Below are 18,133 nucleotides of genomic sequence, written 5' to 3'. Positions count from 1 at the left end.
ACTGTTATTCTGCCTTCAAGAATGTTTGTTGTATCAAAACTTACTGCAGTAGATACCATTTTGTTGTTGTAGGTAAAAACTGATTTAGTTGTAAACCTAACCAATGTTCCATCCATATTAAAGATTAGACTTGCATCATGCTGCAATTCTCCACTGTAAGTAACTTTAAGACAGGTTTTGAAATTATTCTCCGTGTTTTCGTGTGAGAAAGCCAAAATCATGTCCTCGGTAAATGGCGATTTCAAAGTAACTTTCCCTTCAATATCCTTGGTTGCATCAAAATTTACATCGAAGGATACCATTTTGCTGTTATACATTAAAGATGATTTTGTTCCAAACTGCATCATTGATCCATCAAAGTTAAATTTAATGCTGGCATCATGTTGTAATTTTCCTTTGTAGGTGATTTTGAGACAAGTTTTGAAATTCCTTACGGATCCCTCGTTTGAAACTGCTACAATTATGTCATCTGCAATAGGAGTTTTTAGTACTAATTTACCTTCAATGTCTTTAATAGCATCAAATATAAGTTCACCTGATGTGGTTTTACCATTGTATGTTAAAGCGCCTTTAGTGTTAAAATTCGTCATTGATCCGGCATGATTGAATGTTATGAGAACATCGTGTTGCATTGATCCACTGTAAGAAATTTTGGCAATGCTCCTGAATGTCAATGGTGTTCCATTATGGGAGAAAGTGACAATTATGTCATCAGTCATAGGTGACTTCAATGTCACTGTTCCTGTTATGTCACTAGTAGCATCAAAGGAAATGTCTGCAGATATTCTCTTGCCATTGTAACTAATCTGACCATTACTAGATAATTTCTTGTATGACCCTTCGTGGTTAAATGATGCCTGAATGTCATGAGATTTCTTTCCGTATGACATCGAAGCAGCTGATTTAAAAGCAGTTGGCATCTGTCCTTGATGGTTGAAGGAAAGGAGGAAGTCGGACGTAAATGGTGTTTTCAATGAAAATTGTCCATTTATTATTCTCAGAGACTGGAATTGTAATTCAGCCATTATTTTCTGGTTGTTGTATTTGGCCTCTGCTGCAGATTTGAAGTTTTTCATACCACCGTCAAAGTCAAACTTTCCTGAAGCTGATTTTCCGTTGTAGGTAACTTGTGCATTTGATTTCAGAGATTTTTGTTCCTTTACTGCAGAGAAGGTGACTTCTAATTCATGTTGTTTAGCTCCACTGTATGATAATTGAGAAAGTGATCGTAAGTCTTTAAAATCGTAGTTAGAGGACGTAGCAAAGATCACTTCTTCTGAAAATGGAGTTTTGAGGGATGCGTCAATTTGTACTCCATTGGTCAGATCAGTTGTGATTTGTCCAGTTATTTTGTCATATCCATATGATACTTCAGAAGATGATTTAAAACTGTCCCTTGTACCATCATGGTTCATTCTAAAGACGAAGTCTTTAGTAAATGGAGATTTCATAGAACCTCTAATGTCAAGACGATCATTGACAATGACTGTCAGATCGGCTTCAGCCATTTGTTCGTTTACTGTCATTTCGCTGTGACTATCAAAATTCTTTATAGTGCCAGAAAACCTAGTAGATACATCAGCATTTCGTAGTCTTGCAAATGGCGTTCGAATTGTGACAGATGCCTTTGACATGTCATCAGATGAAATTGTGACGTCAGTCGTTATCTTCTGTTCGTTGATTCCAGCTTCAAAATGACCGTTCATACCATTCATCGGTCCAGTTTTAGAGTATATAATGTACATCGTCTTTGCAGATTCAAATGGAGTTGCAATAGAAATTCTTCCTGAGACATCTGATTTGCTGTCCATTTGTGTCTCAACAATGATCTTTTCTTTTCCGAATGATGCCTGTAAGGATGCTTTGTTGTTGAATATGACACCCTCGTGTTCAAAAGTTGCTTCCATTTTTGGTACCTTCAATACTTTGATGGAGACAGTTCCGAATGTTTGTCCTCTTTGACTGAACAAAGTATCAAAATCTAAAATGGTTTGTTTACCATATGTAATGCTTGATGAAGATTTCATTTTCCCCTCATTTTTATGCAAAATTGTAGCTTTTACAGTTTCTGTATATGGTGTCTGTAATGTCAGTTGTCCCTCTACACCACTGAGTGAATTAAATGAGACATCAGCGACACTCTTCTTCTTGTGGAAAAGAACATTTGCTCGTGAACGGAAATTATTTAAGCTTCCACTATGAGTAAAAGAAATATCGGTTTCCTGATAACCGACAATTGGTGTTGACATTTTCATTTCCGCTGACAGTTGACCTACGGTATTGAAATTGATCTGAGCTGAATACTTGTCCTTGTTTGCTGCCAAATCCATTTTTGTGTTGAATTCTGATAGGGAACCCGTGTGAGAGAAGGAACCAGCCATCTTTTCATATTTCTTAAATGGAGTTTTAATGGAAATATCAGCACTTCTCGTTGGTTTGTTTATTAAGATATCTGCAGATATCGTATCTTTCTTGAAGTACGTAATTTCAGCATGAGACTTTATCTTGCTATCTGATGTTTGATGCGACAAAGATGCCTTGACATTTTTGTAGCCAACAAAAGGTGTCTGTGCGGCTAGTAAAATATCAACGGAAGGTTTAATTGCAAATCGTATATCTGCAGCGACCATGTTTTGTTTACCACGAGCTATCTCTGCATGGGATTTAAAATTAGAAAATGATCCTTCGTGTGATACAGCAGCATTCAGTTTCTTCCAACCGGCAACTGGTGTTTCTACACTTGCTTCCCAGTTGAATTTAGACCCTACTGATGTTTTCATGTTAGCCTTGATGACGTCTTTTCCTTTTTTAACATTGGCATCACACTTGAAGCTCTTCCATGTTCCTTCGTGCTTAACATTGGCAATGACTTTCTTATATCCTTTAAATGGAGATACAAATATAAATGTAGCTTTCATTACTTTCGCAAGGCGGAAATTAAAATCAGTACTTATTTTCTGTTTATTGCTGTAGATTAGGTTTATTTTGTTTCTGAAGCTTCTTAGTTTACCCTTATGAGAAAGAGTCAAGGTAATATCTTCAAACAGTGAAGAAGACAATTTCACTGAACCCTGGAGACGTTTTCCAGAAATAAATGCGACATCAGCGGAGGCTGGTTTCATTTTACCGTAAGCATATTCAACATGGGATTTAAGATTCCTCAAGGACCCTGTATGATGGAAAGATGCTTTAAAGTCATCCATGAATGGTGATTTAACTGTCAAAGATCCTTGCATTTTAGCCAGATTTTTAAAGACTACTTCTATTTGATGTGGCTCACCCTTCTTGTATTGTGCTTTAACGAGGGAATTGAATTGTTTTATGCTACCTTTATGACTTATCTCCAAAGATATCTTATCCATAGATGGACATTTGTAAGACACGGAAGTCTTAAAGTTAGCTTTATTAATAAATGATATGTCCAATATGTGTTTCTTGTTGCCCTGGTACTGAAGTTCGCCGTGTGTCTCCATTGAGGGATATTTGCCTTGATGGTAGATTGTCAGACTTACTGGTTTATTGTGTGGGCTTTTGACGGTGATAGAAGCGTCTTTCCTTTCAGCGTTGCTAGCGGAAGTGTCTACAGAATATATATTTCCCTTGGGATATTCGATTCCTACATAAGATGCAATGCCTTTGTCGTCATTTGTGTGTTTTATGGAAGCAGATGCATGCTTCAATTTGGCGAACGGAGTCTGAATTTCTATAGTTGCATCCATGTTATCTAAATGTACTGAGTGACTCGATTTGACACTGATAAACTTAGCTGGAAGGTATTCTATATTAGCAACTGTTCTTGTGGAACCGCTACTTCTTTGACTAGAGACGGCTATCTGACTATATGGAATGACCTTGAATGGAGTTTCAATGCGGAAGTTACCATCGAATCCACCATAAGTATTTACGGCACTAGATACCAAGAACTTCTTCGTGATTGGTTCTGCTTCAATGCTGCTTAAAAGAGAGAAAGATCTTAAGTCTCCTTTAGCTTCTATTACTGAGTTAATTGTTTTCATGGATTCATATGGTGTGGCAACAAATGTAGTGAACACAAAAGCATTATCCCAACGGAATCGGTTTTCCAACGATATTTCCTTTCCGTTATCGTATCTGAGTAAGCCTGACGTCATAATTACTTCATCTTGTTTCTTCTGCTTGATATCAACAATAATGTCGTCTGTAAAGGGTGTTGATGTCTTCAGGAAACCTGTTGGGTACCCAGACGTCAGGTCGACAATACCGTTAACGGCTATTCTCTTCTTATCCATTTTCAAACTGACTGACGCCTCTTTCTTGACATCAGATTTATAGTTGATGTCAGCAGCGTATTTTGTTCCTTTAGGACAAGTGTAAGTTATCCCAGAGTCTATGGCATTATTTCGAGTTGAATGTTTCAATGATACTGACATTGTTCGTATGTCATTGAAGGGAGTATTTATGTCTAAACTGCCTTCAACGTGATTATTCTGCACCATGTAGTTTGATTTTATGATTATTTCTTTCTTTGGGAGATATTCAATAGACAGATCTGATGATGTCATTCTAGTTGATGGTTTAGAAACCAAAATTATTTGACTGTATGGTATTTGTTGGAATGGCGTTTCCAAACGAATTTTCCCATTTAGTCCATTGACAGAGTTCCATTCGGATGTCAACTGGATTCGTCTAAAAATAGGTTCAATTTCTATTCTTGCGACTGTTTTGAAAGCGGTTATACCTCCATCTAAACTGAGTAGTGTTTCAAATTTCCTGACAGACTCTATTGGTGTTACGACTGATATCTTGATAATTTTGTTGTCGTCCCATCTGAATCTATTTTCCATGGCCATAATTTCAGTTTTTCCATACTCAATAGAAGATGAAATGATCTGTTCGCCATCAACTGCTCGGTCAATACTTAATACAATAGGTTTGGTAAATGGAGATTTAATTTTCAGTTTACCATTTTGACTGTTCTGCTGACGATCATAGGTTCCGCTGACATCGATTTCATTATTATTCATCTTCATATTTATTTGACCTGACATTGGAAAACGGGCATATTCAGATATAATTGAAGTTTCAAAAGCAAATTCAGACATTTTAAAAGACTGTTTTGACATTACCTTGCCAACTTCTCTCTTGTAGTCTACCTGCCCAGACATCATTACGTTATCATTAATAGATAAGGTCGCTGAACTGTCTATTAGTGATGGTCTGTGTTGATGGTCAACACGCAGAACGATATTATCCATAAATGGAGATTTAATCTTTAGGTTAAAAGATATTCCGCCTTCGCTCAACGTGATGGCTTGTCTTCCATTTACGTCAAATTCATAAGATTTGCCATCGATATTAGATTGTATTTTAGAAGTGAGTTCATTTTTGGAAATGCTGTGGTCCCAATTTGCATCATATTTGTTATTTGGTACAATGACGACAATCTTTCCTTTATTCTTCAGCCCTTTTTTCGTAAATCTGTGATTCATTTGACCTTCATACTGGTATACTTTGCCATTATGCTCCACTACTAAAGCGTTCTGGTATTTGTTGTCAGTGGTTTTGTGGTGGAAGCTTACAGACGCTGTTTTCAAGCTAGATAATGACGATTTTACACTCATTACACCGTTTACATCCCGGTTTTCGGTTGTGCCATCATTACTGTATTTGATATCAACTTGCATTTTCTCGTTGTTGAGTTCAGTTTTCAACATACTTTTCAGCTTTCCGGTGTAATCATGATCTACTTCTACTGAGGACATTCTGAAGCCATCAAAGGGTGTTTTTACTGTAACTATTCCGTGAAATTTATTTGCATTGAATGGTTTGTCCAAATTTACTAATACTCCAATTTTGTTTGATTTCTGCCAAGTGATATCAATTGTGTTCTGGTATTGTTTGGTAGTTGACATCATATCAAAATTCAGTTGTACTAAGCCAGATGCCGGTGTCTGCATTCTAAGGGTTCCAGCTTTACCATTATCTTTGTTGTTTAGATTTAGATCTAATGCTACTTTTTCTTTCCCTGCCACTAAGACATCAAAATGGCCCATGGTATTTTTATCAACAATGTGATTATAACTTGACAAGACACTAGTGATTGGGTTGACAAATTCTAGTCTTGCATTAATATCCATGGAGTTTTTGTATGTCAAATCCCCTACAAGTTTAAGTCTTTTGGATTCATCTTTATCAGCATCCCACTTAACATCAAATTTTCCTGAATACTGAGGATGGTTTTTCATCGCTTCAATGTCAGCTGTTACACGTCTGCTGTTAACCTTCACATTCCCAGACATCTTGATCATAACCTTCGGTTTGTATTGGGAAGTAAATGCCATTACATATGATTTTCCTATCTGTGCTCCAAGTCTGAAATCACGAGGGCTCCCATTTATCTGACCGGCAATGGTAAATGGTTTTCTTCCTGGAAGTGTTATATCATTGGATATTTCGTATTCAATATTTGACATGCTCTTAATGGTGGATTTTATCGTTGTTCTTTGTTTACCAATAGTGGAAGCGAAGTCGTTGGTAAATTTTTGCTTGTTTTGCTGGGTAAAGACATTTGACATGGAGAGGGTTTTCTCATTCCATGAGAGGGAAAGTCCACCAGAAACGGATGTCAATTTCTTTGTTTTATCTTTCAAAAAGACTGATGTGCTGAAGGTATGTTTCTTTCCAACGGACATTGAAACGCTGGTATCCAGTGCCTTTTTGTTATGGATATGACTTCCTTTTATCTTCAAGTTTGTTTCCTAAAAAACAGAGCGTTTGATTTCATATAAACATTGGTCATCAAGAAAGTTCTTACCTGCATATGAAATATCTTATTCATTCCTAAATGTAAATTCACTTACAGACTATACTGATATAATATTATGCTAATCTATGGCTCTATGAAAAAGTGATATACTGTATATGAAACATAGAATAGTACCTTTACACTGCAAATTATTGTAATAGCTTACTGATTCAGGGTGCTTCAGTTGTGCGCTGATTTTGACATCACTTGCCCGCCATGCTAACTGGTGTTTTACTGTCGATGAAAAGCTAATCATTTTGTTTAGATCTTTCTTATTCGCACCATACTGGGCATTGAAGTTGGTTGTTGTCAGTTTAGCGTTTGTCAAAAAATTCATTCCGAGATTAAGGTTCAAATGTGACTTCTTCTTGAAATTCAAAACACTGTAAAGAAATACCAAAAGCTCTAGAATATATGTATCTCAACTTAACATGTTAGACAAAAAGTAAAATTACATTATATGAACAAATTGTCTGATCAATTAAGATGATGGCTCAATATTTATATGTGATAGTTAAACTATTCAAGCTGGCTTTGTATAATTTCTGACTATGTTTGACTTAAAGATACTCTAGTAAATCAAATAATAACTCTCACCCATTTCCCTTGACCGATGTTGCTTTCTTTGTTGATTTCATGATGACCTTTGTGTTCATGGTAACCTTATCACGTGCTACACGTGGTATGATATAATCAAACGTGGTTCTGGTAATGATAGATATAGGTTTAATCATAACATTGGATCTGCCTTTAGTTGTCAGAATTGGAGATTGAATGTTCATTTTTGCCTGATAACGGGCTTGCTTTGCGTTTCCTGTATCTCTTACTTGAACTGAAAACAAAAATTTTAATTGAAAATGACTCCCACAAACATTGAAGGTTTGGCTCTAGTTTAACCATTCGCTACAATTTCCCGATTGAAAATGTCTCCAACATGTCAACAATATAACATAACTTTTGTATTATTCTGTTTTGTTTCGTCTTTTAGATTTTGACGTTTCCTCTAGGGTCACCATCTTTTTATATCGCCTACGCAGATCAGTAAACAACATTTGAAATGTTAAGTATATGTAGGTTCCCGAATAAATTCATATAAAATTCTGTTATCCATACACAATCAAGTTAAATCCCAACAAGTTCACGTATCATAAGAAATCACATTATATTTTCTAACATGAAAGGGTAAAATGCATATAATAGAACAATAAAATTGAGAATGGAAATGGGGAATGTGTCAAAGAGACAATAATCCGACCAAAGAGCAGAAAACAACCGAAGGCCACCAATGGGTCTTCAACACAGCGAGAAAATCCCCACCCGAGGCGGGCTTCAGCTGGCCCCTAAACAAAAATGTGTACTAGTTCAATGAAAATGGGCGTCACACTAAACTCCAAAACATATAAATGAACTAAAATTTAAAAAAACATCCAAGACTAACAAAGGCAAGAGGCTCCTGACTTCGGACAGGCGCAAAAATGCGGCGGGGTTAAATATGTTTTGTGAGATCTCAACCATCCCGTATACCTCTAGCAAAGGTAGAATAAATAAACACACAGCAATACGCACAGTAAAACTCAGTTTAAAAGATGTCCGAGTCCGATGTCAGAATAGGTAACAAAAGAAACTAAGCAAAATGACAATGATACATACATTAACAAAGGACTACTAGCAGTTACTGACATGCCAGCTCAAGACCCAAATTAAACTGATTGAAAGATTATTTCTTCATCATATGAAAATCAAGCACAATCCCTCCAGTTAGAGGGTTTAGTATCATACCATCATAAAATATATGAGAACAACATTACCCGTATCATTCCAACAACAGGCAAATCTACTTACCAAAATATTTCATTGGAGAACGTGTCAATCCAGTTACGGTCATGTCAACCTTCATAGCTTTCTTATATTTGATTTCCACAGAGCCACCAAGACCCATCAACAATTTTGTTGGGGTTTTTACTGAGATAAATGGACTGTATCTCAAAGATTTCTTAGTTACTAGTTTCTGCATTCTGGTTTCGAAGCTATACTCTTGTTTTTTGTCCATTGTCAAACTGCCCTTAAGTGATCTGATAACCTTCTTGTTAAGCATGGTTACTACAAATAAAAACGCCACAACCCATATAATTAAACTTTTCTGGTTTATAGAATCATGTAATGGTACACAATTTGGAAATAATTCTATGTCAAGAATGAACAAACCAAAAGTTTGATTTAACCATTCATTGGTTAAATCAAACTTTTGGTTTGATCATTCTGAATCTTTAAACATTGAAACAGTGACAGGAACAATTTCAGTAAAATCAAGTATAAGGTGATTGTTTGCATTTAAGGTATATAAAACCAAGTGATTTCATGTTAGGAGGTAAATGTTAAAATCTTGTGTGCTTATTTGTTTTGATTTATTATATATTTATATTGACATTCTTTGCAGAGGGAGATGGCTTTGTCCATTATTATCAACACTTTAGATCGTATGGCATAATCATCAACAAACTTGGACAGTATCACATCTTTGAAAGAAAACTCACATCTCATGTTGATTGGTTGTTTTGAAACTCCAAGAACGGTAAATGCAGAATCCAAAGTTTTGCCCGCTAAATATTCAATAGTTCCATCAAGTTTGATGTTGTCCTTCTTTGGTATGACTATTTCTACAGATGGTGTATATACCATTGTAGAAGATTTCTTCTTGCTAGCTAAAGCTGCATTGACTGAGTACTCTGATTGGTCAATAAGTAATTTACCATTTACTTGTCTTTGTTGTGTATTGACAGCTCCTATAAAATACATTAGTGTTTGCTTTTCTATTTGACAGATTAATACTTAAAAAGAAATTCTATTCTTATTTGTATGATAAATAAGAAAAGTACCGAACTCCAAGGTAAATTTAAAAAGGGGGACGTCCATAAAACCAAAATCGTGGTTATTCAAGGTTCCAAACTTTAAAAGTAATAATGATTTATATTTGACAAAAAAAATTGATAGCATTGTCACTTGCAAAAAACATTGGAAGTGTTAAAAAGTATTGCATAACTCTGAATATATTAAAAGTTACCGTTGAAAGTGGCCTTTTTCCATGGTGACAGCATCAGCATTTCAATATCATGCTTCTTCATATTCAAATTAAAACCAAGTCTCATTTCTCTATCGACCTTTGACCCTGGTGTGTTTAATCCTATATTGGCAGTCACTACAGATTTTGTCTAAAATATATTATAATAATAAAACCAGTATATCTCACGTTGGCAAAAGAGTTCAAATTAATAATTTAAACAAAAATAAAAAATAAAAGCAGAAATAATATATTTATATTCTTATATATAGTATGATTGGTGTCACTATTATTAAAAAAACAAAAAAAAGTATTATTACCTAAATGAAAAGATGGGGATTACATCTCTAGGCCAACAATAAATCCATAATTTTTTAACATAAGTCTAAAGCAAAGAGCTAAAACTGCAAATCAGAGATGATTACCTTTCCGAATTTATACTCCATTTTGTAACTAGTATGACTGTCTCTCTTGTACAGTGTAACACCTGCTGTCAATGGTCCAGTTAAAGGGAAATATGGAGAATCAGCCTTTAAAGAAGCATTAGGATAGGAAATTTCACCACAGAGTTCAAGTCCAGTCACGTGTGAAAGTTTATCGCCAGTGCATAGTTTCTTTGTTTGTCTGTTTTGTGTTATCATCTTTTGTTCACGGGTCTCATCACGATGAACGGTAAAGAATGAAGTTCTGAAAAAAGAGTTAAACATTAAAATTTTACAAGACAAAAACTGAGAAGGGTTTATATGTTACAAAATTAACATATATATGGATATGGATAAGTTACTGCTTTCTCTTTTCTTCTTTCAAACACGGTTTACTTTTCCAGAAATGCAAATTTAAAAGTACAAAAGAAGAACTAAACAGTCAATGATTCTAAAATGCATGCTGTTTGTGTATGCTAATAAGTATTTTAGGGTTGTCATTCGAGTGAAGTTTACCTTTATTTCACCTCGCACTTGATTCTAAAATAATTGCTTATTCGTGATAAAAAGTAATTACAAAATTAAAAAACAATAACGTACAAAAGTATAAACCTAAAAATATGAGATGAGTACACTATGCCATATGTATTGGAACAGATTGGCAAACTTAAACCACAGTTTAAAATTTCGATTTCATACTTACTTCGCTTCAAATACTTCTGTCTTAGAATCTGGTGTTTTCCATTCGGCACTAAAGAGTTGTCCACCTTTAAGTTCAAGATGACCTTCAACAGCAGAGGCAGAGTTCACTGAAGATACCATTTTCATTCCAGCTTTAGTTACAAAGGCATCAACAGTCATTAGACTTGTCACCTCCAAAGCAGCACTGAATTAAATAGATATTTATATTGATCAATATAAAAAAATGTACCTCGTAAATATTTATTTCTTAATGATTCGTATGGATATATATCTCCTGAGATCTATATTCTTTTGCAACTGTGTTAACACTAGACCAGTTAGACATCTATGCTTTTACTGTTGAAAGTTAAAGTGTAATAGTTATTACATTATTGGGTAATGAACTGCATTTTTTTGTTAATCTGAATTTTTGTTTTCTTTTAGTAGATAATGTTTATATAATATCATCAATGTTGAGGTATTTGTTGCGAATAATTACGACAAGCGTTGTGTTCGAATGACCAAAGCGAAAGGAAAACATAAAACACAATTCAAACTATTGTTGTCGACTGGTGTGTGCTAATTTGGTTAATGACTTTGCTGATGTTTAAGTTTTTCATTCAATCTGACATTTGACTTTGGTTTAGTTTCATTTTTTCCTCATTAGTACGCTTATTTTTTGTGTTGTGTTTTAATTGTTTTAATAGTAAAATTGTGTATCCGAGTATCTAAATAGTACCTTGGTCGAATTTTTCCATCGATGGAAACTGTCATAGGATTTGACTTAATTTGTCTAAGGTCCATTTTACCGGACGCTTGAACGTCAATTGTGGCACTTCCGTCTAAACTGATGTTAAGCGGGAAACCAGACATAGTTGGAATAACAATACTGGTATCCAGAAACATGAAGCTTTGCGTGAAAGAATAATCTTGCTCTTTAGCCAGATTGATGATAAAATCCAGAATGTTGAAGTTTTGTCCTTCAATCAGACTTTTAATATCGTCGGTGTTGATGTACTGTAATTCATTGCCAAATATTCTCAAATACATGCTACCTTTGAACTCTTCCATGGTTGATCCAAACTAGAAATAGCAACAAAAAAGACTTTAATTGATATTATTCAAAACAAAACAAAAAACAAAAAATTATCAGAGAAAAAGAGTACAAAACAAGTGTTAAGAACTAAATTTCTGGTTGTTTATATAAATTTTGCTTTTTAAACAAAACGAATGAAAAATTAATATTCAACCAAAAACAGGGAATAAAGGAATAACATGAATGGATTTCAAATATAACATGAAAAAAACGGCTACCTTTTTCCAATATTATTTCATTTTTTTTTACCTCCTCATTTAGTTTATCCATTGCTTTGTTGCTAATTCCTTTCACGGATTGTTTGACAACATCCTTTGACTTGCCAAAATATCCTTCAGGTCCAAAGTAGGATTCAAGGAAATACTCTAGTCCTTCTACTCTTCCACCAAGCTCAAACAGGTTGACAGAGTGACCGAAAAGATCGATGGTGAGGTTAGTCATGGCTGATCTTGGAAGGAAAGACTTAGAAGACCAAATGAGATTGCTGTCAATTGCTGCACCTGTGTTAATCTTTTCTAGGAAAAATGAAGCTTCATAGTTTCTGGAATACTTCATTTTTTCTAAGTTGAATTCTTTCTTAAGCATGTCATTGGATAAAATTGATTTTATGCTTTTTTTCAGTGGACTTGATGTTTCCATTAGATTTGTAAGGTGAGTCCAGACAAAGGAGCCGACTTGATTTACTTCTTCTGATTCCAGCGTTGTCTGGATTCTGTTGAGGATAGATTTTGAGGGACATGTCATCAATCCTAGGTAAGCAGCAATTCTTATTTCGGAATCCTCATCACGATTTGAGTAAATTGTCATTAACTCGTTTCTCTGAAAGAAAACAAATCCTATGTTGAAGATCTATTTCTTACATGTCAATTTTACTGGGTTCCACTAGATGTTCACTTGACTTTAGTTTGTCAGATTCCAGTAATAGTATATTCGTTATTTGCCTTGCACACACTGTTTTAGAATATTTGTTTTTTTCTACCCAAAAGAATTGTGAATGTAAAATGATACTCTTTTTATGAAATAAATCAATCATGATATTTAATGACAGTTACACAAAATAACATTCACAATAGTGATCAGGCTGTATAATCTTATTTATTCATCAATAAGATTAAGACAATTTCAAAAATAGTTGAAAAATATAATGTTGGCAATTTAAGTAGTCAAATATTAGTTTTAATTATCAATAGTAACTTATAATGACACGAATAAGAAACATTAAATAAATTTTTAATTACGTTTGCATCACATGTCATTCGGCGGAAGGCTTGAGCTGCCGCAAGGCGAACCTCTGTCGGGTTTTCTTTTCTTGTCAAACAGCTGTTTACCATTGTGATACTGCTAGAGAAACCAGCATTACCAAAGGCACGCAAGGCACGGATAATCTGAAACAAAATTTTAAAGCTCAATGAATTTTCCTAAATTCAAAACATTTTTGCCCAATACTGACAATATTATTCAAAAGCGAATTATCCGATGAACAATGAAAACTTTTTTATGAATGAATGAAAATGCTTACGTTGTTAACATTGTTCTTGTCTGCATAGCATCCAACACCAATCTTGTCTTCTAAGCTGGCAACAAGGTTGACCAAATCAATGTCGTTAGCACAGGAAGATGTTTTACAGTAGGTGTATACCAGTGATGAAACTGCAAGCATGGCTTGTCCGTTCTTTGTATTAGTCAATAAAGGCTATAACGAAAAGCATGAATACCATATATTAAGATGAAACGTATGCATACATTTAAATATTTGAAAAAACGTCGCTGTCCATACGTATATAGATATTTACATATTTCAAAGAACCGTCACTATCTATACGTATACATATATTTACATATTTGAAAGGACGTCACTATATCTATACGTATACATATATTTGCATGTTTGAAAGAACCGTTACGTTCTAACGTTTCGAAAACCAAATCATTTCAGTAAATGTTTAAGACAAACGTTTCATTTCAAGTTTATATTTAAAGAGCTATATATACCTTCAGTTCCAATAGCATGTCTTTTGTTGGATGTTGAATAAAAGATAGACTTGTCATCCACATGTCAGCTTCAGCTCCGGTGACTTCATCGGTATTTATCAAATTTGCCATCATTCTCAAAGAAGCTTTAGTTCCGACCATTGGAATGGCGTCAAGGAAGAATTTCCTGTAAATTATGGAAAATTGTACTACACTATCAACATAAAAGCAAGCAAATAGTCATACATTTATGCCTTTTTACACTTACGGTATCAATTATTTGGAGCTCTTAAATATATTGGCATGGTCACTCTACAAAGTATCGAAAAAAGATATATTTTCTTTATTATTCTGATCGAATTACCGGTGCCTTATTTTAAATTATATTTGATATGAAATTATGTGATAAAAGAACTCTAATACGGTTAACCGGCATGTACAATGCCTCAAATAAAAACACAGCTTTTCAACCTATGGGCAGATACAGAAAATCTGTATTGGACCGGTCTTATATAGGAAAATCACTTTCTGTTTTGTACGATGAAAGCTTCATCAAACTTTGGCCCTATATTGGTGCATTTTGTATACATTTCAAACAAAATTACACGAAAAAGTTTTAATTGTTCCGTGTTTTGCCTCCATTAGAAACATAAAAATGAATAGCATTTCCGTGTGGCATTTTCGAATAACATCATTGTTTTGTTCACGTCAACCAAAAACTACGAACAAAAACGCAGAAGTTAAGAATGAATATATATATATATATATGACTTATATCTTTAAGCATTTGTGAAATCTTGTACAGTACTGATACCTTAAATGGCAAATACCGTAACAAAAATATAGTTGTTTCATATTATACATACTTGACTTTAGGATTCTTTGAACAGACTTTTCCCGAATGTACTTTCGTGTGGACACTATCCATGCTATCGCTATCCAAAGTTTTCATAAGTCGGACAAGCTCAGTAAACTGTTTGGCTGTGGATACTTTCACGGCATCTTTAGATAATTCGCAAAATTCTGTCAGTTTGTTCAGAACCTCCTTCTGTGCGTTTTCAGAATTGGTGTTGTCAAAAGCATGCTCAAATGCCAATGTTGTTCTCTTTTCAGTAGACACTTAATTAAAGACAAGTTACTAAGTTAAAAATTTATTTATATATAGTTTGAACGTAAATGAAATAAACAATTTATAAATGTCTTGCGATCGTTCGCTTTTCTAGTCTGACCTTAATCAGGAATGCCCAAACTTAAACATTTAGAAGCCAGGGGTGTGTGATTACGCTACAGCGTAATGAGCTATATCACTAAAAAGGACCTTAACAGAGTAGCCATATTTATTATATACTTAGTAGTAAATACAGATAAATTGTATGTGTAATACAATCATTGGCAAGCGTGCTGTATCAGCCACCCGTGATGATATCGATATCAGCACAGTTGCAAAGGCTTTATCACACCTTTAATCTGCATGACGTTACGTCATCGATTGCATTCACTGTTGCAAAGGCTTTATCAAATCCCTAATCTGTATGACGTCATTTCAAACCTTATCTGTATGACGTCATGTCACATAAAAAACATCTACGTGAGGTATATGTATATAATAAAGTGTATATGATATGTCTTTTTCAATATCACACACCGTATCAACCCTCAACCAATATAATCCCTCGAGCAGAGCTCTTGGGATTATATTGGTGTCTCGGGTTGATACGGATGTGATATTGAAAAAGCCATATGATATCCTCTATTTATTTAAGGTCAACTTTGTCTTAACGTAGTTAACATGCCATGAATTAAAAGTATAAACTCTAGTATTTAATTTTTCTTTACTATAATATTATTGTTAAAAAAAGATCTTTGAACGTTAATATTTGGAAGCTGTTTGCAGACTATAAGTCCTAAACGAGAGCCGAATACCAAAACTTGTCTCAGGTGCTCCAGAAGGGTAAGCAGATCCTGCTAATTGTTCTTTTGATTCACGATGCATATATGAATAGTTTCTGTTGTTTCAATTTTACCTTTTGTAGATCTGCTTTGACTCTCCGAAATATATTTCAAAGTCTGTTTTGTTTCTGTAACAGCTCCACTGGATTCCCTGGAGAATGGTCGGAGAACATGTTGTTCCTCACAACTGCTGCTCTGAAGGATACCAGTTTTACTGATTCCCTGCTGACATTCGTGTGTGCTTTTAACCAATGGCATTGACTGGATTTCCTAAAACGGAAAAAAGGTTGTGAAAACTGTTTAAGCAATACACAATCCTTGGTTTTATATATTATTCGTTAAACATGTTACAGAATTACTATTGTTATAATTATCTATTGAATATAAAATTATAACTTACTGATGGTACCCTATATGGTGTTCCTTGCATGGCCGTTTTGTAACCATGACGATCTACACATCCTAATGTGTCTTTTGTCTTTTTAATTGTCATTGTGTACCACCCATTGGAAGCCAAAGAGTAATTTACATCACAACTTCCGGTTACATCCATCTGTAAAGTATTTCACAATTTTGTTTATTTAAAAACATACAGTAAATCTTGAAAAATAACAAAAGTTAGTAGTTTTGGTTTTATGAAATCATTTTTAATTTTTAAAATAACGATATGACCCGCACGAATAATGTTATCTTTGTACTTTTGTTTAAAAGCTTTTTGTAGCTTGCCAAAAGTCCAGTCTTTCATTGGATTTTGAAAGGTTGTTAGCAATTCGACCGGATCTTATCAGTTTAGAATAAAGGTGATAGAAAAATGAATCAGGAAAATCAATTACACAAAGCTATGGATGCATGGAGAGATTTACCCAATCGACGCACCTAGTTTCTCTGGGTTTAGAGTTCTTGCGATTATCTCTAGTTTTCCACTTGGTTTGTGTTTTCATAATGGAGTTACGAGTTCTGAACATCGGTTAACCGTTGCTGTATCTGATATAGCATTTCGGAGCTTCCCAAAAGTTGTTATTTCTTTCAGTGATCATTGGTAGAAAGTTTTCTTATTGGCCATTTGACCGAATTTTATTGATTTTAAAATGTTTTAGAATAAGGAATCTTAAATCTTGAAATCTTAGGTCTTATTTTATTGTAGAGCATCATAACATAGTACTTAAAAGGTTAAGACATTATAAACCGTTCTATAACGACATTCAACAGTTTGAATTCCTACGAAAGCGAAATAACTCTGCAAATAGTTTATCTTTACATAATTTTAGTGCAACTTATTGGAAATATAAGTAATGAAGGTTATTTTACGGATTTAATTGGTGTGTAAGCTCAGCCTTTTACTTACAAACTTAACTTAAAAGTCTTTTGTTCGGACTTTAAGTCTTAAAGACTAAGACTTAAAGTCATTAACGCGAGTGGGGTAGAAAATTACAATGAAAATACATTTGAAAAGCCGATAGATTTCGGACATATTCTAGCGATTTGAATATCAATCAAACCCCTTTTAAAAAAATTAACCTGTTACCAACAGATTATACTACAATATTTTACCTCTTTGGTTTTCTGTTCTTGACTAAAGTCATCCATAGAGTTCTGGAAAGCAGAGATGATTGCACGTTTGATATTAAGAGCCCATGTCTGTTCGTCGTTAGAAGGGCATAGTTCATCAACACGGCCATCTTGGAAGGAGAACATCAATGGATTCTGTTCAAGACTTTTCTTGAATTCGCCAGTGACGTCGGCATTGCGTTTGGTGTTTGGTGATTTAGGGTCTGATTCAGTAAGTACAACATCAGAAGCCTGAAAATTGATACAGATGATCATATTAATTCATTGGAATTCTGAATGTAAAAATGTATGGATATGAATTCGATCTAACGAGACAATATTCTTAATAAATCAATGACACAATGTTTACTAACAGTTAAAGGTAACAACAAAATTGATGACATTTAGTCATTTTGAAAAGTTATGCCGCGTTCACACTGCCCATGTAAAACATGCTTTGTGTACACAAGTAGTATTGTTTAAATCTTTAAAATAAAAACTAATAAATTGTTTGACATGCATTCAATTCTATATTAAAAAGTTAATTAATATCTGCAAGTGTTTCAGAAATTAACGCAGTGTTTATTTATAATTAATTTCAATTAAACTTGTTTCAAACTTGT

General features: G+C 34.2%; 1 protein-coding gene across 1 annotated transcript; it reads right to left on the bottom strand.

Moving 5' to 3' along the window:
* Positions 1-490: 490 nt before the first annotated feature.
* Positions 491-17,687, bottom strand: LOC127737172 (uncharacterized). The gene is made up of 21 exons (XM_052247703.1): positions 17,514-17,687; positions 16,363-16,515; positions 16,037-16,232; positions 14,879-15,131; positions 14,034-14,199; positions 13,561-13,734; positions 13,280-13,426; positions 12,291-12,860; positions 11,685-12,028; positions 10,968-11,150; positions 10,268-10,529; positions 9,846-9,993; positions 9,319-9,567; positions 8,627-8,884; positions 7,382-7,616; positions 6,920-7,167; positions 4,718-6,406; positions 3,881-3,997; positions 2,642-2,881; positions 1,917-1,981; positions 491-508 (listed from the first exon to the last, which is right to left on the bottom strand). Exons 1-21 carry the CDS (start codon positions 17,655-17,657, stop codon positions 491-493), a joined length of 5,859 nt encoding a protein of 1,952 aa, XP_052103663.1. The 5' UTR covers positions 17,658-17,687.
* Between the last annotated feature and the right edge of the window lie 446 nt (positions 17,688-18,133).

Source organism: Mytilus californianus, unplaced genomic scaffold (genome assembly GCF_021869535.1).
Source record: "Mytilus californianus isolate M0D057914Y unplaced genomic scaffold, xbMytCali1.0.p SCAF_4, whole genome shotgun sequence".
Lineage (NCBI taxonomy): Eukaryota > Metazoa > Mollusca > Bivalvia > Mytilida > Mytilidae > Mytilus > Mytilus californianus.
This window is presented reverse-complemented; position numbering and strand designations above follow the sequence as displayed.

Excerpts from the sequence above, each read along its gene's own strand:
- LOC127737172 (XM_052247703.1), bottom strand. The coding sequence starts at position 17,657 with ATGTTCTCCTTCCAAGATGGCCGTGTTGATGAACTATGCCCTTCTAAC. Across the intron at positions 9,994-10,267 it reads TGGAGTATAAATTCGGAAAG|ACAAAATCTGTAGTGACTGC; the intron begins GTAATCATCTCT and ends AATATATTTTAG. Across the intron at positions 7,168-7,381 it reads ACATCGGTCAAGGGAAATGG|TGTTTTGAATTTCAAGAAGA; the intron begins GTGAGAGTTATT and ends ATTTCTTTACAG.